Below are 25,673 nucleotides of genomic sequence, written 5' to 3'. Positions count from 1 at the left end.
TGGTGGAGCCGGCAAGAGCCCGGCGTGTACGTGAGGCCGCTACACTAAATGCGGATTTATCAGTCGACGAGCCGCGTTCTTGCTGTAAAACTTTTCATTCCCGATCCACCTTGGCTTTTTTCCACGATCGCGATCGACACGGTGAGAGTCGCGCCGACCGTGAAACAGTGTCGACGTTCACGTCGAAACGATCGAGCGATTCGCCAAGGCGTTCCCGCTGCGGCGCCCCTTTTTTTATTCCGTGGGGGGCGTTGGAGAACGCGAGAACAAGGATGCTGCTTCCTTCGTGCGGTTATCTCGTCGGATCGTCGATGAATCACGTTGTTCGCGAGTTCTTCGCTGTGACGGAGTTGGACGATCGAGAGGCTGACACTGGTACACAGACGAGGAACGGATAAGTGAAAAAGTGGCATGCTAGTCGGACATCGAGGAACCCCGCACGATGTGAACGACGGAATTCGGATAATTTCGGTTGATTTTGAAAGTAATTTTTGGCACACGGTTTGTACGAGGAAGAGATTCGTCGAATACGACGAACGTACAAACGAAAGAATTTGTATACAATAACGCACGCTTTAAGAGCTTTGATATAGTAGAGTGTGAAAAAATCTCCGAGTACGTGACGCATCGTGGAAATTCCGATGCGTTACGGTAAGGAAAAAACGAGACGCGTGGAAAAGAGGCGGAAAAGTATGGTTGGTTTTATTTTTGGAGCGAGCGGAAAATGGCATTGTAACGCAGCCTTAAACGCGGAAAAGGTGGCGAGGATCTCGCCGGCCACGCATGGCCGTTTCGCCCGAAGGATGTCATAAAATGCCGGCGTAAGGATCCATCTCGACGGCCAGTAACCATTTTCTATCGTCCATAATGCGATCGTAGCTCTTTTCGACGAGACGCAGAGACTAGAGAAACGAACGAAGGAACGACGGTGAAAATGCTGCGAAACCAGGATAATAAAAGAGATTTCGCATAGAGAAATCGCAGGCTGTCGTGACTACGCCAGCAGCATCTCTCTTGCCTGTAGTTTCGTACCTTGTGATAATCGGATTGTGTTACTTTACGAGGGACAGACGTGTGATTGACGCGAGTGCGCGGTCTTTTCTCTCGAAAAACTGACGCAACGATGTTTATAGTGAGGATGCCTGCAATGACACGTGGATACATGAAGAAATCGTCAGGTTGTTTCACAGGATCGGAAAGGTGAGCGAATATTACTCGAGTAAAGAAATTAAACTCGTAGTTTTCCACTTTGAAATAAGAAACGTAAAACGCCACACGGATGTGCTATGCCGAATCGCCTATAGCGAGATTATATAACACCGTAGAGAATCGAAAAGTACGCGTCAAACGTGCATCACTGTACACACGAATCGATGAATCGTTCTTGCTACTGTAACTCGCGTCACTATTTGCCACATATTCCATATATGTACATACGTGTAAAAATCCAATTGCTATAAGAAATTGGTGATCGACCCACGGTTGCGCAATAACCGCGATATTTCTGCACGAGTAACAGAAATTATAGAGGAGATTAAAGTAAAAACAAAGTTTACCTGCGCTTTCATAACAGCCGGTCGATTAATCGAGTAAGTGGTCGAAATACGACTCGTTACCGTTTTTTTACTCTCGGTGGGGATAGGTACGCGTGAAAAGAGGAGCGAAAATCGGTGAGAGAGAATGTGCATGGTGTGGTGGATAGCGAGAGGAGCGAGAAAGACAGAAAGAAAGTGGAGGAAGAAAAATAAAAAGCGACAAGCTACCGCGAAACATCGACAAAAACAAATGTTCTCGTCGCGGCTAATGAAACGCCTCCGGGAGCGAGAGAAGAGAAGCGAACAAGGAAAAAAGGTCGGGAGGGCGAAACCGAGGAAAATCGATGTAAAACGTACCGGAAAAGGGGTTAAACAATCAGTCGCCGGCCGAACGAAATGGGTTATTTCGCGGTGGACGATGTTTTAGGTGTGGCGAAAGGGAAAAACCTGTCGATTCCTTTTGTTTCCCGTCCCGAGCCGGATAGTCCGCCAAGAAGATGCTCTCTCTCTCTCTCCCCCCTTGATTTATCGATCTGTCCGCTTTGTCGTGCCACTTTCCTTTCGTTTTTCTTTCTTTTTTCTTCCGCGCGAGACAACGATAATTAGCAAGAGGATTGATTCAAGGGTTGAAGCGACCGAGCAACTTCTCTCTGCACTTGGTCGCTTTGAAGCCTCGACGAGAAAGCAGTCGCAAGAGGGAGAGAAAGATAGCTCGTAATGGTTTGTTATTGATCTATCTCGAAGACTTACGGTTTTCCTTCTTTCTTTCGTTGTTCGTTTCCCAACGTTTTACGATTGCATGACGGGGATTGGTTCGTAAGGAAGAGAAATATCTTCGATAGCAGGGAGAGAACGTATCGGGGGGAAACCGCGTACGAATTTTCTCCGCCCCTTTCTTCTAATTGCGTGTCTCGAAAGGGCGAAACGAAAAACGTAACGTCTGTTTGCTCCTATTGCTGATTTTCACACGGGGAACTCGACGATAAAACAGAGTTTCAAGAAGAGAGAAAAAGAAAGTGGAGGAGCCGCTGTGAAATCTTTCGTGGTCACAAGGCTCGATTACGGGGAAAGCTACTTTGCCAAAAAATTGAAGCTAATTGGGTCCTCGTTAAGCGCGAGAAAACGAGAGAATTCGTTACCACTAAATTCAAACTTTTTATCCATTTTTTCTCTCCTCGACTTTGCTTATTTGTTTCTCGTTTTCTTTGCTCTCTTTTTGTTTCTTTTCCTTTTTTCTTCTTTTTTTTTTTTGTTAGCGTCGTAAATACCAAGCGTATAGTAGGCAGACTTACACACCCTTTTGACCTTTTCGTTGTTTATCCTATTTCTCCGGCTGCGGAGGCTCTGATTCCAATGTTACAGACTCATCGTTATATCTACAAAGCAGTAATTATACCGCGACGTAAACGGAAACCTGACGGTTACTCTGATAGCGCGTATATATTATCGTTAGGCGGTCCAAATATACGCCAAACGCATGCTTAATCGCTTTCTTCCGCTTTTACCTTGAATACCGTTGTCGTTCGTTAACGTAATTAAGAAATTTCGCGAACTATGTATAGAATACCGCGTAACGATCGTACGATTGTCACGGACACGTACGTTCGTTCCAATAAATCTTTTCGCTGTTCTAGGACACCGAGCGTTAATCCTGCTCATTGTTTCACCGCGTTCCACGTGACCATTAACGGTCACGTTATTTTAACGAGCGTCGGAAAATGAGCGTTATATAATTGCATGTATCGATACGAGAGGCTGCGTGTATCGTTATCGCATCTGTGACCGACTTATTTTAAATCTATCCACAGTCAATCTTTGAAAATAATCGTATAAATATTCATCGAAAGGTGTGCCTCGCGAATAGATGCTGTCTCTATCTTTCGACGGCTATTCCGGTCGTGCGTAGACGTCACCGAGAAATTCGATTATCCGATCGGGAACATCCATCGGGGAATCGTGAGAAACTGACGCGCTTGACGTCATCCACTACCGATATCGTGCGCAGACCTACTCAGATATCAACCGTAGAAACATTCAATTCGATTCGCCTTAATTAATTGGAATTTAACGAGATTCTCTCTTACCTGCTTTTCACCAGCGTTTCGCGGTTGTCAATTTTATAATTTCAAGAAATAACAATATCAATTTCCCCCGCCCGATCCTTCCTCTTTCTATGATCTTACTATTTTCCGATAAGCAGTATGTTGAATGGAAACGCGTCCACCATCGAATAGTATCGGACAAGTGTGGATAACTCTTATATCGGTAACCTACTTAGGGAAGTTTCCCTTCTTCACGAGCGGCAGTGGCACACGCTTCTCATTAACGTCTTTAACCGAGGGTCGTTGGATCGCGTCGAAGCTCACCTTACACGGTGCATGAATTATAAATCATAAGCGGTACAAGTTGGTGGTTCGCTCAGTGCGCTCACCTGCATTACCGAGTCGTTTCTCTAGATATCCCCAGCGTAGAGATTTACGTTTCCTGTGCGGGAATCGATCTGGTAAATGGTATAGTAGTCTTCCCTCTCTTTCTTCGTCTCGCGCGTCACGGCGATTCGTCAATGGTCTGTAAATGTTAGACATACCGGCGTTGGAAGCATGCACATCGAGTGTGAAACATCACGGAAAATTTCAAAAGAAAACTTTCGCTTTCCGATCGGTGTGCTCTAGTCGTTAAACCTATCATTACGTCAGTTGTCGTACCACCTGTTATTACGATATATTGTGGTGGTTCTCCCATCGCATTTCATGCGCTGCTTATAACGGAAGGCGAACACACTCGCCACACTGCCTTCCTGATTACACTCCTGCTCGAGGCGTTGCGCACAGAAATTGCTACTAATTACGTAAAACGTTGCTCGGTGTTCCCGGGGTGCCGTCCTTCACTGCGTGTACCTTGCGTGTACAGGTTGGTAGCGCGTTAATTTCCGATGCTCGACGATTAACCAGGTTCACAGAACCGATATAAATATTAAATGAAAATAGCAGGAAAGAATTATTTTTCTCAGGTAGGCGATCGTACGACAGCGTGTCACGGTTGGAGTAATTAGAAGTTCGTACAAAGTATTACAAGGGTCTCGGTTGGTCGGACGGTAACGACCGTGAAAAGAACATTTTAATCCTGGAAGCTTTTAAAAAAGAAAAACTAGCGTCGACCAGCATGCAGAATGTTATTTCAGACGGTCGTTCCGTCATATTAAGCTCGCAGAACAAGAGAGCCGGTAATTACTTTTCGCGGGACTGTCACGTCGGTCGAGACTCGCTTCCAGTGCACCAACCGTGCTTCGGTTATTAATATTGTCGGCTGGCGCCCGGTTAATCGACCGTGTACGCCGATTCCACGATTTCACGATATTTTCTATTCCAACGGACGAGTCGGCTTGCCGCAAACGAAAGATAACTCGAAACGACGTTCGTTTCACGACCGTGTGACCCCGAACTCAGGGAATTCAAAGGATCCGTGACGAACAATCGACGATTCATCGTCGTTCCGCGACGATCTGTCGGTCGATAAGAGAAAATCCTTCCATTTATTCCACTGCGCGAAATCATGAGACGCACGTCCTGCACAGGGTGCAAATTGTCCCGCCGATCGTGACGGCCATCGGATGCTCCGGCTCGTCGTTAATTCAGACACGTAGCCAAGGTGAAATTAATGTAACGAACGCGGCGTATATGGAATACGTTTTAAAGGTTGGCGCATTTCCACGAACCGCGTCGCCACAATCGAACGTTCTCAGACGCGCGCGTAATGTTCTGCAAATACTAGATTAGCGGCACCAGTAACGAGGCACTCCGACCTCGGTGTGCGCTGCTACGCGCGATAAACGGATACAGGTTTCCAGCGCGACCGTGTGCTCGTTGCCGATTCGAACGCACGGTGTATGCCGCTCTAGTTGTATCGAGATCGTTCCAACGTCGAATGTGGGTCCCGTTGTCGTCGTCGTCGTCGTCGTTGTCGTCGTTGTCATCGTATCTTCCTCGTCGGATGGTTTTCGGGAGGGTGAAGGGTAAAGGGTGCGCGGAGCTTACAAGGAGAAGGTTCATTATACCGACGTCCAAGAGATCAGGATTTATCCTTTCTGGCAGGGGCCACGGCGGCGTGGCAACGCGACACGCACACCAGGGGTACGTTGGGCGCCGAAAATGTCGTTGATCTCTCTCACAGTGGTAGAACTGGTCGGCGACCGTTTGCCTTGTATCGGGGTGAGAGAAAGGAAGAGAGGGAGAGAGCAAACGATCTCTCCTCTCTGGGTTCTTCGACTTCGATCCAGGCCGGAGCAGGCTCTCTCCCTTCGCAAAAGGAAGGAAGGAAGGAAGGAAGGAGCCGACACACAGGCGAAAGGGGTGCACGCATGACCCTGAACCTAACCGGTGCGCCACCCGGTATAGGGGTGCGAAACTCCGACAGCGAGCGAAAGAGAAGTAAAGAGAGATAGAACGACCACGGAGGAACACGGTGGAGAAGAGAACGGGAAAGGGGAGGACGCGCGTATATATGCCGAAGTGAGAGAGGGATGTGGAGAGAAAGAGAGAAACAGTCAGAGCACAGTCCCCGGGATCAATACTCCCGCGTCTTGCGATCATTCATCTTGCCACGCCCCTCTGCTCTCTCCACACTCTCTCTTTCTCTTTCTCCTCCCATTCCTTCTATTTCTCACCCCCTCCCACTATCTGTCTCCATCTCTCGTCCTTTGCTCCACCATCTTCATCCCCGTAGCGTCGGCACCCCTCGTAATCGCGCTCGTCGTCGTTTGCCGCCCAATCCTGATATCCATTACGAACGAACGGTCGAATAAAGAGAAATTTCGAAGGGCAGACAACCGACGAAATACGGTGGAAACGGTATCAAATGCGAACGACAGAAGAAGAATGAAAAGAAACGAGAACGCGTGAATAATAGGTTTCGGAAGCAAGGGATCCGATACTCTGTCCGATATTGCTGTAAGACGGGTGAAAAAGTAAGGGAAAGTGGGGAAAATAAGGGACGAGAGAAAAAAAGGACTCGAAGGTTGAGACGAACATGAAACACGCGGCACGACGACACGGTTACGGATGTTGAGATCAATAAATAGCCGGAATCGCGAGGCTAAGGACGAGCGAATGCGAAACTTGGCAGAGAGAGAGAGGGGGGGGGGAGAGAAAGGGAGAAAAAGGAGATCGTTAGTAACTACATAGTAGCGCGCGTATATACGTCGGCGTAAACGCGTAGTACGGCTGCACTTGACTCGTCGTTGCACGTGATTCAAATGAGTTTCTGGAGCCCAGCCCCTACCTCCCACACGGTGATGCCAGAAGGCCGATAGAGGGGGCTGTACTAGGCCGGACGACGAGAAAGGGTGGTCTCGAGAAGAGAGAGAGCAGGAGAAAAGAGGGTGGGCGCTTGTTTCAGATAGAAGGGCTCGTCGGCGGAACGGTCGATCCGATCGAGCGTTACGATAAAAGAGAGCCTAGAATCGGACAGACGGAAGTCTCGTGAGATCGATATGTTGCTCTCGTTCCACGCTTCTCTCCTTCCATTCCCATCTATCTGCCTTCTTTATGTACCTATTACCTTCCTCTTTCGCTCCTTTTGCTTCCATCTTCTTGCATCCAACGTGGCTCGTGCGCCGCAGGAGTGGCCGAACCATCGAGTACAATCTCTTCCTTCCACTGTCTCCTCTTCCTTTTCTCTCTCATTTCCTATCCTCTACTCCGTTCCCCTCCAATGCCTGCTAAGAATGCTGAGAAAAGTATCTCGAGGGAGACCACGAGATCCGCGAATCTCCTATAAATTATCGTTTTGCTGCTGAGACGGAGGTAATTCTCATGCTGTCCCGAGAAGCGTAAAAACCGGGGCAAAATTAATTTTGCTTCGTCGAAACGGAATGGAATTAGACCTGGCGGAGAATTAAAATAATTCTTTATGACCTTAAGAAGCCCGCTGGTGAGAAAGACGCGGAAAAAAATCCTCTCACCTCATCGCGTACGGAAACGTGCATACTTGGGGTCTCATTCGTTCGTTTGTAAGAAACGACACCGTGTCTTTTTCTTCTTCTTGCTTTTCCCTCCTTCTTTCTTCCTTTGTATGCTCTTCCTAGCCTCTAAAATTCAGCGGAGTTTTCCGCGCGATGACGAAATAACATGGCTGAACCGACCTCCCCATCCCCCCTCCGCTCTCCCCCCGGCCAGTGGGAAAAAAGAGAGAAATCGGAGGAAATTCGCGTTAGTAGAAAATACGAGACACGCGGAGGGAAATGGAAGAAATGTAGGGAGGCGGAGGAAGGCGAACACAAGGGGACGGTGGAAAGCAGACTTGGAAGCAGGAACTGCTCCGTTTAAAGCGTCCGGTTATCCCTGCTGCCTTCTCCTTTGAATCTCTATCTCGTTCTTTGTCACGAGTCGTTACGGACACGCTAGTTACACACGGGCAACCTTCTATCGTGTGCGCGATAGCCGTGGATACAGGGAAATTGTCTCAGCAGAAATACAGAGAAACGAATGTTCACGATCGGTGCAACGAACCGGCTGAATTCGAGCGAACCGGTTCGAATAACATTATTTGTCGTCATATTCCTTCGAGCCACTTATCTTAATATCGTTTAGCAATTTACGTAACTGTACAACTGTTGACATATTTTCGTTTTCTTTTCTTTTATTTTTTAATCTGTTTATCAATAAGGGACGAAAGTTGTGCAAATGTAACGTCATTGAAACACGTAGGTAAACAGAGTAAGTTATACTGTTCCGACGAAGCATAATTGTAAGAACTATGCAAAACAAAAAACGCATTATTATAAGAAGTACGTTACGTAAGTGTAGAGGACTGGTATATAGGATGTTTGACCGTGAGATTTATTAGATGTTATTGCTTGTTGTCGCAACCGTCGAATATATTTAAAAATAATAAGTAGATATACAGGCTATATTCGCTGAGTCGCTCGTACACAGTGTAAATCGCAAAGTAAAATTGCTAATTAATACTCGATAAATGCTCGCTAGATACTTGTCAAAAACAGAAAGATACTCGTAGATACTACTCTTTTCGGTTGCGTCGGTTCATTTATTCTGGTCGGGAGAGAGTCGGAAAATTCAAATTCGTCTTCGTTCGACGGTTGCGCGTAACGGCGACATTGTTTTGCTCAGAGTCTATTTATTCTTACATTACATGTGTCTTAACGATCTTGATACTCCGAGGCAAAACAACAACATGATTTCACTTGTCCTCTACTCATGTGCCGCTGCATAAGGATTATATAAATCAGAAACACGTGAAAAGGTATAGATTGATTTAAAAAAAATATATAATTTATATTTATATAAATATATAATTGAATTGCTTGGAAATTCTTAAAATTCTAAAATCTAGACAAAAGATAAAAATTCAAATTCAATAACGTAAATTCGCTGGAAAAATGATAAATCGTCTTTAATATGTTAAGATACGTAACGAAACAGGCAGGAATATTTTCTTTTATTTTTCTAAGTTACAATAACGTATAGCAAGTCGAAATAAGTTTTACCTTTTTACTTCCTCTTTGATTAAATATTATTACATTTCGGTTTGTACAGCAATGGGGATCGACGAAGACTGCGATGACGTTAATTATACTCTAAGTCCTACTGGGACCGGTATTTGCAATGTTGGAGGAAGTGGCGACGAAGGTGGAAGGGACGAACTTCTTCTCAAATTGCAACAGTACGTAGCGTCGGACGCAAGCTTCACACGGTGAGTTTCCTCTCTTTCTACCACCTCTAACTGTCACAACAAGTACATTCCAGTCGTTAATTTGCTTGTGAATCTATCTCGATGTTGATATATCTGGATAAATCTGCGCTTATAAACCAATAGCCTGCACATATACGGAAAAATTGAAGAGTGTGACCGTATGATAAGAACGAAGTGAACTCGTTATAAAACACAGAGCTTGCTCGTCGGTGTCGTTTGCATGAAAGAGCGAAAACGAATGAAAATTCGTTTGCATACACATCGAACAAGCGTGCTGTCTCTTAATATTTTTAGCGTACCGTCTGAATCGTACAGCAAGTTGAAATCTCTTTCAAACGTTCTGCCTTACATTTGTGTCGCTCACTCGAAATTATTTACGAACATTTTCGAATTTCCCTGACTCCGTGCCGGCGTGAAATATCATCAAAACGCGAGACAAAACGAATTTCCGCGCGTTACGCGAAACATGGCAAGAAAATGTAACTATCCGCCCTTTGAAGAACCTCTCGACGTCTCCGCGAAATGAAAGGAACGATGGAACGGGATGGAGGAACGATGTTTAAGGGATGGAGATGGCGAAATTGTTGAAACATTGGAGTATGTAGAACATCGGCAAAGGGTAAGAGGAAAATATGATGTACGCGCAAGCAGACATTGAATAAGGCCGTGATGAAAGAAATGCCTGCTCATTTCCATACGGAGAAAAAGGAAATCTCTTTCGGAGGATCGGCGACTGCCGCTACACAATGTAACGCCGAAGTCCTCTCGTGCAGGTTTCGCTTTTTCTGAGCACCGCACCGGCCGGATACGCGGTACCCGACGAGAGAGAGAGAGAGAGAGAGGAGAGAGAGAGAGTAAGAGAAAGAAGGGCTCGTCCATAAATTCTCGAAGCGCCGGTAGTCGACGGTTGCTGTTTCTTCTGCGTACAACGAATCCTCGCGTTGCTTACCAACCCCCTCGACTTTTCTCTACTCTTTACAGTCACCCCGAACTTTTGGCTCCGAGACGCTTGCCCCGACGTTTTCCCGCCCCTCTCGTTTTGCATCCACTTCAGTTTGCTCGCGCTTGAAAACGCTACCTGAAGATAAAATCGGCTATTTTGGTAAAAGGAAAAAACTCGATTGCATTCGTTACAGATCATCTTTATCACCAGCGAGAAGATCGCTGATTATTAATTAAAATTAATGTTACGGATACAAGTAGCAACGACCCTTATCTCGATAAATTTTCTAGCGAAAAGTGTTCCAGGATCAGATATTTTTCAACCAATTTTGAAATTCTTAGATTCTATGAAACATCTGAGCCATACTTTTGACCTAATAAGTCCGTACCATGACTCGTTTATAGTCTTCGTGACGCGAACTCAAGCTGACGAACGACCAGAATGACTAATTCCATACGAATCTAGACGACGAAAAAAAAAGCATTTGTAAATAAAAAATCTGTGTCCCTTCGAATTTTTACTATTTCAAAGTTAACCGGTCCATTGGTATTTAAAAAAAACTAGAGCGACGCCAAAATTGGAAGTTTCACAACGGCGAAACGATAAACATCAGACGAGTTAATAATAGTGGACAAAGATGATACGTTTGAAAATACTAGAAAATTAGAGGTGTTATCGGTGACTGACGAGACAGTTAGGTGAAAAAATAGAGACCATGAAATGGAGGTTTAAAATCGGAACAATATGACCTAGAGGATATCGAGGATAGCAGTCACTCGAGATTATCTACCGCGGAAAGAACTACTACGATCGGACGTGGCGGACCCTAGCCAAATATACACGGTGCGTCAGCGTCGCGGCGCGCGGCGTCGCGTCCTCCCTTCCTGCACCGTCCAACTGCCGGGCGCCTCGTTTGAGGTCAACGTCATTCGCCTCTCTCTCTCCTTTCTCGTTCCTTTGCTTCTTCCCTTTCCTTTCTTCTCCTATGCTCTTCTACGATCTCGCTGGCTCTCTTGCCTCATCTATTTCTCTCTTTCCCTGCCAACGTTTCGGATGAGCGAACTTTGGAACGCACGTCGAGTCGGTTTACCTATGAGTGAAATAGACCGTACATAAAAATCTGATGTCGATTCAACATCGCGGGAACACACGAACAATTGTCACTGTCTTTGCAATTCCGATCTTCTAACGCGACAAGATGATCGATGTTCTTAATTCGTTTACTACAAAACACGTACACTGTTAGACATATGTATTAGACCAGCTACTTGTTACATTTATTGGGAAATTGTAACAGATTTTTTCATCTTTTGTAATAAAACTCCGCTTACACGAACGAAATTTTTCTTAGTACTCGATCGAACGAACTTTTCGCATGTTGAATTCACTTATCTGCACTTCGATTCTGAATTAAAAATACGATGCCAATGATATAACAGATTTATAATAGAATAACAAGGAAGTAAAGAGCACTCAATTTATATACCAACAACAAGTACAATTATCGAATATTCTTAGATGCACACGTTCTGTGTGACATGGAACTATTTTCATTTTCGATTACACATATAATGTCATAACTATAAAGGATTAGTAGTAGCATTTAAATGTTCACGCATGTATCTTCTCCCTATTAACAAAAGTTACTTCGACATGTGCACCAAAGAAGGATTCGGTTTCGAGCGTTAGCGTAGAACAAAGGTTAATTCCCGACCTCTAATCGCCCATTTCCTTCACCGAGCATAACTAACAACTCTCGAAGGCTCATCGTCATCGGTCGTTCGAACGATATATTCACAGGGCGTCACGATTTTGCAATGATTTCGAACTTCTTAATTGACACAACTGATTTATGCAGGCGGCATGGCGCGTGTGAGCGCGATACGAGCCGCAACGGAAGAAAGGAACGTAGTATCGGTATTGCGCGTCGTATTTCTTACCCTGCTCCGATTCAACTTGATCTTGATCTGACCGCGCAGAACATAATTCCCAGCTCTTTCCGAATCGACCCGTGCGATCTGTTCCTTGTGAAAAGAACGAGTGCAACGCGTTTTATCGTACATCCGTACGATTATTCGACATTTAGTCTGGTGAAGTGTATTTCCACGCGTAATATGTATGCCGCGTTGTCCAATTAATACGAGAATGTAAATACGTTAGAAGGATTGTCATCGACGAGTATCGCAAGCGTACTGGTCATCGTCGAAAGTCTCGTAAGGCGTACGCAGGTTTCCCTGGTGAACCGTTTCACCGTTTCACAGGTGCCAAGATCACCCAGACCATGTAATTAAAAGCGTGTTTCGTAACCGTGCGCGCTCTTGCATGGTTTCCGATTACCAGCTACCGGCGACAACGTGCTCACGGGATTTCAGGTGCAATTAGAAAGTTCGTTCTTTGCGGAACGATCGTATCTTTCGATAGAGAAACGCTTTGTTTATCTGGCATGCGTCGATCGTTCAGCAAATTAACGTAATTCTGTTCGTTACAAAATAAGCTGCTCAATTAGAGGATCTATGAACGATTCTATTGCATCAATAATCTGTGCCGATGCGAAGAGGACTCTGTATCGTCCAACTGCGAAGGAAGACAGTATCCGAGAAAGAAGCATTCCGTGACAAAATATTTTACAATTTCATACGATACAATTTAAAAACGTATCACTGAGAATTTTGGCAAAATGAGATACTTCATTGTAATTTTGCGCTAAATCGTCTCGCAATACGTTCACGATACATTCAGAGGTACAAATTTCGTACGTTTCGTTAGACATGTCATTGTTCTGATACTATGACAATGATTCTTTGTGACCAACAAGTCTACGACGCTCGTTGAATAAAACTTCTTTCAGAGTACAGCTACGGTATGCGATTCTCGAACTCTCTTACCAATTTATGTGTATTGTTATTTTTGCACCGGCTAGTTTCGTAGATATTAATCATTAGGCTTATGAATACGCAACGGTCCGCTGGAAATCATAATTTAACACGTCGTTAACTCGATTCGATCACAAGTTTATTCTATAATAAGATCAGTGGAAAGATATCTCGCCCGCGAGAAGCGCGAACGTTCTACCATCGTTGTTATGCTCGTGCATAGTTCAGATATTGCTCGTATAGTTACGCCGTGAAAGTTTAAACAAAGTTGGAAAACCTCTTTTTGACCCGACTACTGTTTCTCCTCGTTGGCGTGGCACGTGGGAATTTTAACGAACGAGGAAAACGGTCGGGCGGAAACCACGGCCTCGCGGTCGATGCTTCTGGCGCCATGATGCGTTTCCGCGAAGCAGAGCCTGGCTTGCGCGGTGCACGTGCGAAATATTCTGGAATACCGACGTGTTCCGGACGAGCCAATGGGTTCTTCGGCTCTCTCGTCGCGTACAACGCGAGACGCGGTCGAAACAAAATACTGCTAAAATTAATCCGGACCTTAGGTCACGTCTGCAACAAGTCTAGACGACGACGAACTCGTTGACGACATGGCCCGTCGAGACCAGCCGATTAACCGGTTATGTTATTTCCACAAATTTTCGCGTTGCTTTCTTATTCCCGGTTTATATGGATTCAGTGGCTACAAGTAAAAGTATTTGCACACCGTTGATTTATTGAAAGAAATTTAAAACTGCGAGAGTACGCAGAATGTGCGTAGTATGATTAAACACATGGAATATGCAAAGTATAGTAGTGCTTTCTGTAGTACTTGCTTTGTTTCTTGAATTATATTCTCGAAAAAAAGAATTTGCCTAAAAGTCCCCGCTTTAAGTATAGCATCTATATGGTAATTAATATAGCTACAAGTATATTAAATTTTGTATCATTTAGCGGTAGTTTTATACGACTATGAAAGCTTGACGCTATGAAAATGAAACGTAGAACTTGATAAAAAAGTGTTTCATAGGATAATACAGATATATGCAGATACTTTTAGTGGCAACTGTAAATATAAAATCCTTTTATAAATAGCTTTAAACAATTTTTTGTGTAAACCTTGCCAAAGAATAGTAGCTGTTACGTAACAGATTAAGTCGTTATGAGAAGGGGTGGGGAAAAAGGGAAAAGATGAGGGAAGATGATGTAGCGTTGGATGGAGAGAATGGAAGGTTAAGAAGGAAGTAAGAAAGGAATAAAATAAAAGAAGTGTGTAAGAGTAGGAAGGACGAAAAGCAAAAAGTGAGTGAAGAAGTAAGGAAAGAAGAGGTGGAGGAAGATAAGAAGGGAACGTAAATGAAGAAACTATTGCAGCAGAGGAAGAAAAGAGAAGAAATACGACTGCAAAAAATGAAATCATTTCGCGAATAGTCATTCGTAGCATCGAATGTCTAAATACATGAATATTATTCTTCCTACAAGTTACGAAACAATTCTTCTCTTATGAGCTTAACAAATTCATCTCTGAAGAGATCAAATACATAGGAACAATTATATTTTAAAATTAAAATTTCAACATAGTCCTTAGCCCCGCACGACATCAACTTCGACACAGTCTTTTACAAAGATTACAAGAATTTCGTTTACCCACGATATTAGGATAATATCGTTTTTGTAAAACCCGCAGCAGTTGCGACCACACGTGCGGGAGAGCGAATAACGGCAGCGATTTCGTGCGGACAGTAATAATCGCATTTCCCCGGAATTTTTCCTGTTCGGTGGAACTGGGTTCGCCATTCGAAGCGCAGTCATTCAATGACTAGTCGATTTGTCTGGTGTGCCAAGCATTTGCCACGTCATGCCTCTTCCACCGTTGCGGAGAACAGATAATGCGGACATTGTTCGGTGTGAACGCAGCCTTCGACCAGATGGCACAATTTTCCGATTGTCGTTCTCCGCTTTTTCATCGTTCGACGCTGTTCGCTCTGGCTTTCAATACGTGAATCCTGCATATACACGCGAACACACGTACACGTAGAGTCAGACAGACAGACAAACAGACGCACACGGCATAGGTAGAACGGAGAGGGAGACCAATATACCGGGATTAGGGTATTACCACGGGTATTTGCGATTTCGATTTACGTCCAGGTAATTTCGTGATTCGGTTTCGACCGCTTGAAAAATAGCCGTATCAGCTATTACGGTCAGTGGGACACCGCGCCTATCATCCAAAAAGCATTCCTCGTTGTGGAATGCACTGCAAAATCTAAGGAATTTATCGAACGAATAAATTACTAGAAAATCATAGATTTCGAAAGATACTGCACGGCCATGCTTGTAATAACGAAGCGATTGCATCATATTGCGCGACGTTACACCGATCTACGTGTGCACTTTGATCAGTTTAAGGATCGCGTCACGTAGCTGTTCACTCTGTCGTGCTTTCTTGCCTCGTATGTGCGAACTCGTTGATCGATCGTTATCGCTATACCCTTGCTAAATGATTCAAAATCTTACGTAGAAGTTAGAAAATCTATCGTGAGAATTGTTCTACTCTTGGAAAGGTGAAAAGTAAGTTAATTCGCGATATTCGAGGGAGCGACGTAACTTGTTTTCATCAAAACTATGATTCGAGAATAATGCAGGGTAAACGAATCGATCGTCTTAGGTCGCGATTGAAAGTCGTGCTCGAGCGGCGCACGCCTAGGGAATAATCATCGTATCGTTGCTCTGTGATAAACTCCTTTATTGCATCCATGCGAATCGTTTTCGTTCCTGATAGTCTTTTTCCGAAACCTGAGGTGTGTATCTAAACCGCGATTAAGCACAGACTTTCTCAAAGTGATGTAAGACGTAAACTCGATCTACATACATCGAAGAAACTTATACTCCCTCGGTTATGGATATTGAAATTCAAGTTCACTTTATACGGAACAAAATCCATGAACATGTATGTACACATGCAACGCGAAAGGCAAATATTGACGAATTTAAAAAATATTCGAACGCAAACAGTGAAATACAATGAAATGTGAGAATCGATGCCGACAATGGTGACGTCAATATAATATAAATATTGGATATTAAAATGAACGGATTGACGTTTCTCATAGTTTCAATATAAAAACTCGATATACAATGCGTTCCAGGACACGCGATAAAGATAAGGAATTATTCTTCGCTCAAAGAATTTAACAAATAAAGTTTTTTCATTCGAGATTGTTTCGAGGAAACAGCGTGACTATGTCACTACACGTACTTGATTAACACCAGGAGATTATTCACGGAAAATTATTCTACAAACAAATGTAAGTCGAAAATGTAAAATACAATTTTTCCGTATCACGTATCGTTTTCGAAAAAAATCGAGTTTCAGATAGGTTTCGTCAGTTGGCAGCCATATCGAACACAGTCCATGAAGAATTTGTTAAATGGACGTGTACTCGCCGAATTTTCAACTTTATTTTCTCGAAAACGAGGCCTTGGACGAAAAAGTTTGATTCTTCTTTTCCGACATATCGTTACGTATAAAATATTTTTCGTTAATTAACATATAGGGTAATCTTCGCTAACTACCGGAATTATCTTATATTTAATTTATTACACTTATAAAAGATCACAGAGAGAAGCAGAAACAATATATATAGAATATATTGATATACGGAATAGAATATATTTATTAGTTTCGACATTACTGTCAAGGAACCAACTCCAAAGAATTGATATACTTGAATGTATTGTAGCTGGCTACCTGTAAGTTTAGTTTTACTTTTGCTTTACATTCGCAAACTATCTAAAACCAAGACCGACTTTTCCAGACTAAAATCAAACTAAAATAGATAAATACAATAGAATACGGAAAAGATCATCGATTCTACGGACAAAGAAAAAAGGCGCAGAGCGATCATTCCCCAACCAAGACGAACGTCCAACAAGATAAATTTAAAGACATCAGTTTATCACGGGCGATCGTTAAACGCTTAACGATTCCGTTTTTCGTTTCGAGCGGCGTCATTTATTTATCAATTTAAACGTCAGCGGGACCACGAGAACGGAAGTAACCAAGAACTCGGCATAAATAGAGCAAGATAAGTAATTCCTGGTAAAGAAGGGAGTTCGAATTGCGTCGATACAACGTTGTTCCTGTGGAAGGGTCAGATCGATACCGAGTATCGTAATAACCGTTGGTCAGAAAAGGAAAAAAGATAAAGGGGAGGAGAAAGGAGAGAAAAGGAAAAGAGAAAGAGGAGGCGTACGCGTGTGTGGGACACCTTATCGGCTACGAGGATCTCTAATTATCTACGTCGTCGTTCAGAAGAAAAAAGAAATAATGAAATCGTAAAGCCGGTGTCTAGGGCACGTGCCCTTCGCCCTATGACCATCTGCCCGTCTTATTTCGTCTCTTTCTGCGCGCGTCGTTCTACGTTTCCTTGGTTTCCCGTTTCTTCTTCCCTTTCCTAGTCGTCGTCACGAAATGTCGTCATCGTATTCGACGGTTTGCCCATATAGTTACGCGATCGATTTACGTCACGATATTGCAGCATCTGCCACGGAAAATGGTCATTAAAGGGTCCCTCGCTTCATTAGGAGCTGCTCTAGCGAGAACGCCGTTCCAAAGTCGAAAACTCGAGAGCTGTCACACGACGCAGCGAGCAGAGTGCTAGAGGAGAGAGAACACGAACGAGAGCGAGAGAAAGAGAGCGATCAGGTCCACGCCCAGCATGGAAACTTTTAATAATGCGGTCCTCCACCAATTTCCCCCGCAGCCTGCTGTTCCGTGGCGCGAGGGACGCATTTCGTTGCATCGCTATCGGAGCTTTGCGCTTCACGAAGAAAAGTCCGTCCATGTTACAGCCGAACAAACGAACCACCACCATCGCCACCATCAACGTCATCAGGGGGCGGCATTACACGTGTAACTTCCCTCTTGCGCGGTCACGTTCCTACAAAGCTCGTTTACCTTTGTAACTCCCCGCTTATTGGCGGCTCTCGCTATTTGCGCGTTTCTCTGAAATTAATTGGACGATTCGAACCCGTTAATCTCGCGTTTTTTGCCCGTTTCCTTCTCGCCGTCCTTCTCCACGACCTCGCCACGTCCATCTGGATAGTTCGTCGCGTGCCTCTCGCGACTTTCTGGCCTTCCGTGCAATTTCGAAAATGTTTCCGTCGAGTCGACGATATCGTCGGCGCCTCGTTACGGAGCGGCTAAGTTTCCAGGCGGCAAGTTTCAAAGGGGCGTAAACGTCAACTTCTTCGGTGACGCGCCAACGGAAAAGGGATTAAGGGCGCATCGTTGGAATGGCAAAGTTGGCGAAGCAGAGGGCCGCAAACACAGAGAGGCTATGCATCGGAGAAACAACCACGAGAAACGGTATCGTTGCTGGCAGCAGCCGGCTCTTAGGCTTCTCTAGGTCCCTTCATCCTCTCGCTTCGCCGCCTCTCTACTGTCGTCACGACGATCTCGCGGCTGAAAGTTACTTGCAATCACGCTGTTGTGTCCTACGTAGATGAAGAATCAAAGAGACTCGCTCTTTCACCATGTGTATACTTTGTTTGTTAGACGTTACGATGTCTGGAAACAGTAATTGTTTCTATAGTTTGTCACAGATGTTTGATAAAAGTTTCGAAAGACTTGCTCAAGTCATAATCGTAAACTAGCTGCAGGATTCTGTATACGAGGAACTTTCATCCCTTCTGTAAACTAGGACATTTCGACGAAACTTTTGACATTGTTACGAAGAAGTTTACCATCGACAATGCGTATGAAATTGAATTCAGACGTTAAACAAATATCATGAAACATCCTAGATACCGGTGGTACTTGCAATGACGATGAATCGTAAGGTTTCGTCCATCGTTTCTTTCTAAAAAGCTTAACACACGCATCGAATCTACCGATATCTGTAACTAGAACAGATCTCCAAAAATTCTCCATTAAATTCTGCAAAAATACTGCGCTCCGGATACAAAAATCGATTATCAAGATTTACGGTTATTTCGTCATCCCGCGGCAAGTTGAACCGGTACGGTGGTTGGTCGGCATTAATGCGTCGTATACATAAGTAAGCTCGTTGAGCACCCTTTTCTTCGCGCAAAGTTTATTCACCGGTCAAAGGACCTCGACTCGAGTCAGACAGCCTCCTCTGTCTACCATCCTAGGAAATAACATGTCGGAATCGCAGCGGGCTAACTATGTTCTAGTTGCGTCGTAGCCTCCCCTCTTTCCCCTTTCTCACTCTGCTTCGTCCACTTTCTCTTTCTATCCTCCATACCACTGGCATCGCCGGGAGTAATCCGTGTGCATTTACGACCCTCGCTGCGCGCACAGTCATAGCGACGTGCATGCGTGTCGGTGAGGGGCAGGTGTGTACATTCGGGGGGGAAAACGAGACCTATCTGCACGGAGAGAACGAGTGAGTGAGTGAGTGAGTGAGAGAGAGAGAGAGAAGCGCGTGCCGCCATCGACCATCCGGAGGCCAGGTGTAGCCTTTATCCATTTTACTCGCGTTTGTTACCCTCGGACCTCTACGATTCCGATGCACCCTCTGGGTCCCGCTTCAGGGGCGCCCATCGACCGACTGGATGAAAAAATATATGCTGTAGCGATCGACGACCGATGCCCACAGACATCAGCTTTCTGCTACATATGTACTCTAGTCGCTCGGCAAACCTGTGATTATCGAACGTTTTTGTTGTTCCATTTTCGGACCAGGCGTCGCGCGTTCCTTATTTATTTCGTCGTTCGCCGTGCCCCGGCCGAGCAGTTTGCAGCAGCGAAGAATAGGCAAAGGAAATTTCGGTGATTAATGTTTCAGGGGAAAGTCAGAATACTTGGTGAAGGCAATGGTAGAGTATTTGCCAGAGTTTGATATATTTAAATGCGATGAGTAGACAATGAGTTACCTTAGATCATCGTTTCTGTCGACTCATTTTGTATATGAAATTTTCAGAACTATTAATTCTTGGTATTATGTATCGCTACAGTGACGTATATTAGCTGACGCATGATACCTGACGCAGAATACCCACGATTCATAAGATAATTTGTGTAAGTGACGATAAAAAAAAGGAGCGAGTAAGATATGTTATATCGGGATCTCGTAAACGAAATCGATTGTCGGGTTGATTAGATAATTTAATGAATGAAAACCACGTTCGACGTAAGTACACGCGACACTCGTAGAAAGTTACGCTTTTCCATAGAAACGGCGCCATGACCAAAACGTTTGACGATAAATACTACTGGTAGAGTGGAATACCTAGCGCGAACCCTGTCGTTTATCACATTTGACATTAAATATTTCCGCTATCGATCGGCTTCCGCGTAAACGGTCCGATAAAAGCTGGATCGAAATCGACCCAACCCTCTTGCCTCGCCATGTATCGAGTGGAAACATTGTCTCGCGTGCGAATTAAAGTTCGTTTCACCCTGTCTGGCCGAGCTGGCGTCTCGGCCAACAATGTGGAGAAACAGATCGATGAAATTCCACCGGAAGACCGTAGGAAATAGGCAGCAGCTGGAATTTCAAAAATCTACCCCAGCTGTCGAGTCTGGCAATGGACGAGTCTAATCCCGAAATAGCAGAAAGGGGGTGTGCGCGGGGACCCGCGTGCTCTCTTTGACCCCCGAAGGCATACGCCCACGCGGAAATGACGTCCGCCCTTAGATAATCAGCAGGGCCCCGGTAACGACCATTTCGAAGGGCGTTCTCGCGGCAACGCTTCCGATTTTCTCCGTTCACCTCCGGCGCGGATACTGTGGCGAAAGAGAGAAATTCGCGCAGCCACCGTGTCTCTTTCGTCCGAACAATTCCTTCTCGAGTGGATATTTCGTTGCGCCGTCTCATCGAGGCGAATAAAAGAGCAGATTCTGGCAACAGATTCCCGTCCAGAGGCGCCAGCGAGTAAATCCTCGCGTTAATTCCTCGAAACCGTCTCCGAGGAAATTGACAGATGGTATATTATCCCAGGAAACCGTCCATCCAGCAAAGTGGATCGTTCTTTTGAAACGGAGCACGCTTGATTGCTTTAAATGCCGGGCATTAATACGCAGGTTAATAAGTCGCTAATGACGAGCATGAGAATAGAAAGAGGAGATGAAGAGAGAGAAGGAAGAAAGAACGCGTTAGCATTCCTAATAAAGCCCTTCTTTGTTAGCGGTTTAATACAAGAGGCGAGCTCGTTGCGCTGCATCCATTCGCTTCCGCGGACATGCAAAGCGCGAATCATGACATAAATATAACCGAGCAATGCGCATAAAGTTGCATGAAACTACGTGTTCACGGAACCGGAGCAATCCAGGGTAAAATAGTCAGGGCGGAAATATCTGGTACAGAGAAGGAGCCGGCTCGAGAGACTCGGATACGCGTATCCCGGCAATGCATTTGAAAAGATTCAAAGATACGCGACCTTATTTTTTGACGAACATATCTCCTTCGTGCGGAGTTACGCAATTCTACTTTATCTGGCAGTATATGTTTCGAAGGACACGTATCCTTTTCTTCTTGCGACTTGAAAACCAAACCTCGTTCGACGGATACACTGGTGAATATGTGTGGTATAGGCGCGTATATAGTCGAGAGGAAAGAGCAGCCGTCAGAACGTGTTCGGACAGGAGGGTGCGCGTATACACGTTCCGCCAACGGAACACAGACGCACGCCGGGTCGATGGCTCGTTTAAATACGTCGAGGGTGGTCAAAGGACCATCGCGACAGCGTCCATTGCCGATCCTTTTAATCCTGCTGCGCCGCCCGTGTCCTTTTACCCTACTGTCTCTGTACGACGAAGAAAAGGGGTTGCGGAGGGGGAGGGGATCGGGGGTCGATGACGTTCCGTCGAGAGACATCTCCTCCTCGTTGCTCTTCGTCGCCGAGTCTCCTCGGCTGTTAAGGCCGGCGTTTTTCATCGGTTATCTCGTTCAGGGCATCTTGAACGGCAGGGACAACGTTAAATAGCGACGAAGTACTAGAAGCCCCGATGACGACAACGACAGCCCTTTGACGTACATTAAACGCGTCACCGACTAAGTGTTTCTCCGCAGTCACTTCTAGCCTTCCTTCGCCTCTTCCTGCCACCCGCTTTTCTCCCTCAAGCCTTTCGCCAACGAGAGAAAATGACATCGGCCCGGCAATAACCCGCGGCTACTTCTACCACCGTTCAGACACCAAAGCGAAAGAAAGAAAGGAAAAAGGCGACAGAAAGAAAGGTTAGGGTGGTACAGTATGCCTCCTGCTCGCTCACGACGGCAGACGATCCTGTAAGAAGGGCGAACAACAGGCGTAAAGTACTCTTCGAGAGCCATTCCCGTAGATAGAGAGAAGAGTTCCGAGGAATAAAGGCGATCGAGTAAACTTCGGGGCTTAAGTTCGGTTTCTAGGACACCTCGAGGCTCGAGTGTGCATTGTTCGACGTTATCGCGATCATCCTTCCATTGAATTTCGTTAAAATATTCCGAGTTCGATTAACAGGTGAACCGCCTAGGCCAATAAAGCGGCTCCAATCTCGGAGCGGTGTGCCTGTGTGATTTGTTCGTGGCACCGTGGCTGACACAGGGAAAGAGAGGACACAAAATTCGTCGACTTGATCCGTACAAAAGGAACCGTCCTGGGTCCCCTCTTTCCGTTGGTCGATGAATATTCGATAGTCGAAAATTTGATCATACGAAAGAGTCGTCGTTAGCGCTCCTTGCCTCTGTGGCCTCTTAGGGGAACACGAAAGAGCGACCAGTTATCGTGTTACGACGCGCGTCTCGTGTTAAACCTGGTAACTGAATATATCTCTCTGCCCAATAGCCGTCAAACGGCCGACAACGATCGAATTTGTCCAGCCAGCCGTGGCCCGCTGGTGCCTCTCTTGCTCTCGCGCGTTTTCTTTCTCCTTCCCACCCATCGAATTTGTTGCCCTGTTGCCAAAATATATCAACGCCACGGGGTCCTCGTTGCGCACCATACGCGTGGTACCCTTAATTGATTTTCTAGCCAAACAGACTGATTTCATGAATATTTCGTTTCGTCACTGGTCTGGCTTCTTGCTATCTCCTCATTCATTACGTCTCGCTTCGCTTCGCCACTAGGAATACATTAATAATTTCTTCCTTCTTTTAATACATATCATCATATTTAAGAAAGACATCAGAGTCTGTCAGGATGAGCGTTATCACGCCGATAATCTCCTAATCACCATCTTGCACTCTTAATTTTGGAACTTTCACGCTTGCCGGAGCCGCGTGTCCTTCCACGTCGACAGGATCAAACACGAGCCAACGTTTCTGCGTACTTTGCGAGGCTCCAGGTGCGAAGCACGCCGCGCCAGGACCCAATGGGCCCCTCTCTCGTACCCTTCCTCGAAGCGGCCTCATCCCCACTTTCGCGAGACGACGCGACGGTGGCACCCGAGCGCTTCGTCTCGCTATATCTCGACGCGCATCCGGGGCCCCACAGTGGCACGGAAAGTTTCGAGTCACAGAACCCAGAGTTGGATGGAAAGCGAAAGAAGAAGAAGAAGAAGGAGGAGGAGAAGAAGAAAAAGAATAAGTTTTGGCCCTGTGTGTTCGTAAATATGAACGTACAATTCGTTGGTTCGCCGGCTCGCTTTAAAGAAGCCAGACCCCTCTATTCCAAGTTCTTCGACTTCGTGCCCCGACTATCGTGCAGAGCCAACAAGGGTGCTGGTGAAAGAGGAGAGGTCGGGAAAGGGGCTTAAGGGGGGAGGGAGAGGCAATTTGCGGCGGTGGTGCAGGGCAGCTGCAACCTCACGAGATACGGCTTAGATCGTCGTGGCACGAGCCTTCCTGGCATGTGTTTCCTTTAGGCCCTCGACCTCCTCCTCTCCCTCCCCTCGTGTTGCCCTTCCACCGTAGATTTTTACTCGAATCTGCCTCGCTTCGGCCCTCCGTCGCCGTTCCTTCTTCTTCCTCGATACGCACATGTATATAATTCAAGCGAAACAGACGTCGCGGTCCCAAACCCTTTCTCCACAGTCAGGGGGATCCGGACATTATTTCGTGCAAACGACGACGCGCTACAGCCAGGGGTCGGCTTCGTCCAACCTGCAGGTCAGCTTTCATCGTAAGAGTACAACGATTCCGATCGTTTGTACAGCTGGGCTATGAGATCTGTAAATATGGATTTTATGGAAAAGCATTCTATTTGGGGAAAATCGATCGTCGTTTCGCTTAATGCAGAAAGTGAACAAAAGAATTTTGGGCGGAGTTTCCAAGTTCAACGATCGGTAGTTGCTTCTGGAAAATAGAGCCCTTGTTCTCTTCGAGATTGCTTTTGGTCGATGAAGATCATCCGAAGATTACTTTATATCGTGCAGTTGCTCCAAAAACGAGGCGCTTGTCCTTTCATTCTTCCTTTCAAATCGTTCGATCGGAGCTTCTCATTGTGAAAACATGGCACTTGTACGTTCGCAACTCGTTCTATCACTAGAGCATCGTAAAATGCATCTTGCACCGTGTCGCGCAAAGATTACCTCGTACGGTGCAGTTGTCGAATGAAAAACGAAGCGTTTGTTTATTCAGAAATCTTTCGATCGAAGATAATTTTAACAAACGTCTAAGGCACAGGTTGTAGTATTACGATTCATAAGTGGGTTTTCATTTACCCTCGTCGTAATTTATTCTCTTTGGGGAACATATGTCACGCTTATCGAAGCTCGAAGCGTAAACACTCTGATCGCATTTAACGATGCTCATTGACCATTACAAAAGTACGCGCGCCTAGATTCGCTTGCACTTTCCTTAACAGTTATTTCATTGCGAAACTCATGAATATCGCGCAATCGATCGATCGATCGCGTCGCGCAAGCGAAACTGACAGCTGTTCGCCCGAGATCGTAGTGAAACGAGAATAAAATGATAATTGCACGCGTAGTAAACCGACGGTTGCTTCCTGCGTGAAATGGCACTTTACGCTTAAACGAGATCGATCGAACGCGAATCACGTATCATCAACGACGATTTCGGGCATGGTTGTCCTTATCGCGTTAAGTAACCGGCCACGTACTTTGTGTCATAGGAACTGCATTCCTATTTTAATGAGACCATTGTGCGTCGTGGTAATCCGCCAACCCTGGCGAGCAGTTTTCAAACCAGTCTTGGTCCCAGAAGCAGGGCTCGATTAAACGAAGATTAACATTCTCCAGGCGTATCCTGAGGTTTTCTGCGTCCTACCATCGGACATTTCGTGTTACGTAAAATCACGATATACCCACTTACGTATACTTACCTCGAGCTTACGAGGCGTATATCTTGCTCGGAGCGGAAAGTATCGAAAGAAAGTGGCACGTGCGGCGCAGAAGGTGAATCGTGTCCCTCTCCCGGTGGACATCTGTTTGGGTCTATCAGCGCAGGGAAATTAATGCATTTTTTCCCCGGTTTCCAGCCGCAAGCGTGTGCCACAGAAAGAGAGGGGAAGGACGAAAGAGAGTAAAAAAAGAGGCAGGAGATGCACGGCGCTCGCTCCCTTTCTCCGAGCCTGCACAACACAACGTGCACACCTCGTGGTAGCATCTGCCGAGGCTTTCGATGAAGTGATTTCGTAGCATTGTGCACCTTTTTCTTGCTGGATCGCCTCCATCCCCGCGCGTGTTCCACTGCGGGGTGCTACCCGCCA

At 45.6% G+C, this 25,673-nt stretch overlaps 1 protein-coding gene across 4 annotated transcripts in view; it reads left to right on the top strand.

The window, feature by feature from the left end:
• The window catches only part of LOC100741134 (serine/threonine-protein phosphatase 4 regulatory subunit 1), a 158,280-nt gene that overhangs the window by 15,541 nt on the left and 117,066 nt on the right, over positions 1 to 25,673 (top strand). The window contains exons 1-2 of one of the 4 annotated variants that reach the window (XM_024366077.2): positions 324 to 1,200; positions 9,089 to 9,245. In XM_024366077.2, the coding sequence (XP_024221845.1) occupies positions 9,091 to 9,245 (155 nt within the window). In that variant the 5' untranslated portion in view covers positions 324 to 1,200; positions 9,089 to 9,090. Of the gene's footprint in view, positions 1 to 323; positions 1,201 to 8,571; positions 8,796 to 9,088; positions 9,246 to 25,673 lie in introns of those variants that run through there. The other 3 variants (XM_012382886.3, XM_012382885.3, XM_012382884.3) reach the window with 3 other exon arrangements.

The sequence above is a fragment of the Bombus impatiens genome, unplaced genomic scaffold (genome assembly GCF_000188095.3).
Source record: "Bombus impatiens unplaced genomic scaffold, BIMP_2.2 scf_0197, whole genome shotgun sequence".
Classification (NCBI taxonomy): Eukaryota; Metazoa; Arthropoda; class Insecta; order Hymenoptera; family Apidae; genus Bombus; species Bombus impatiens.
Note: the sequence above shows the minus strand (reverse complement) of the source record. Positions and strands in the feature narration are given on the sequence as shown.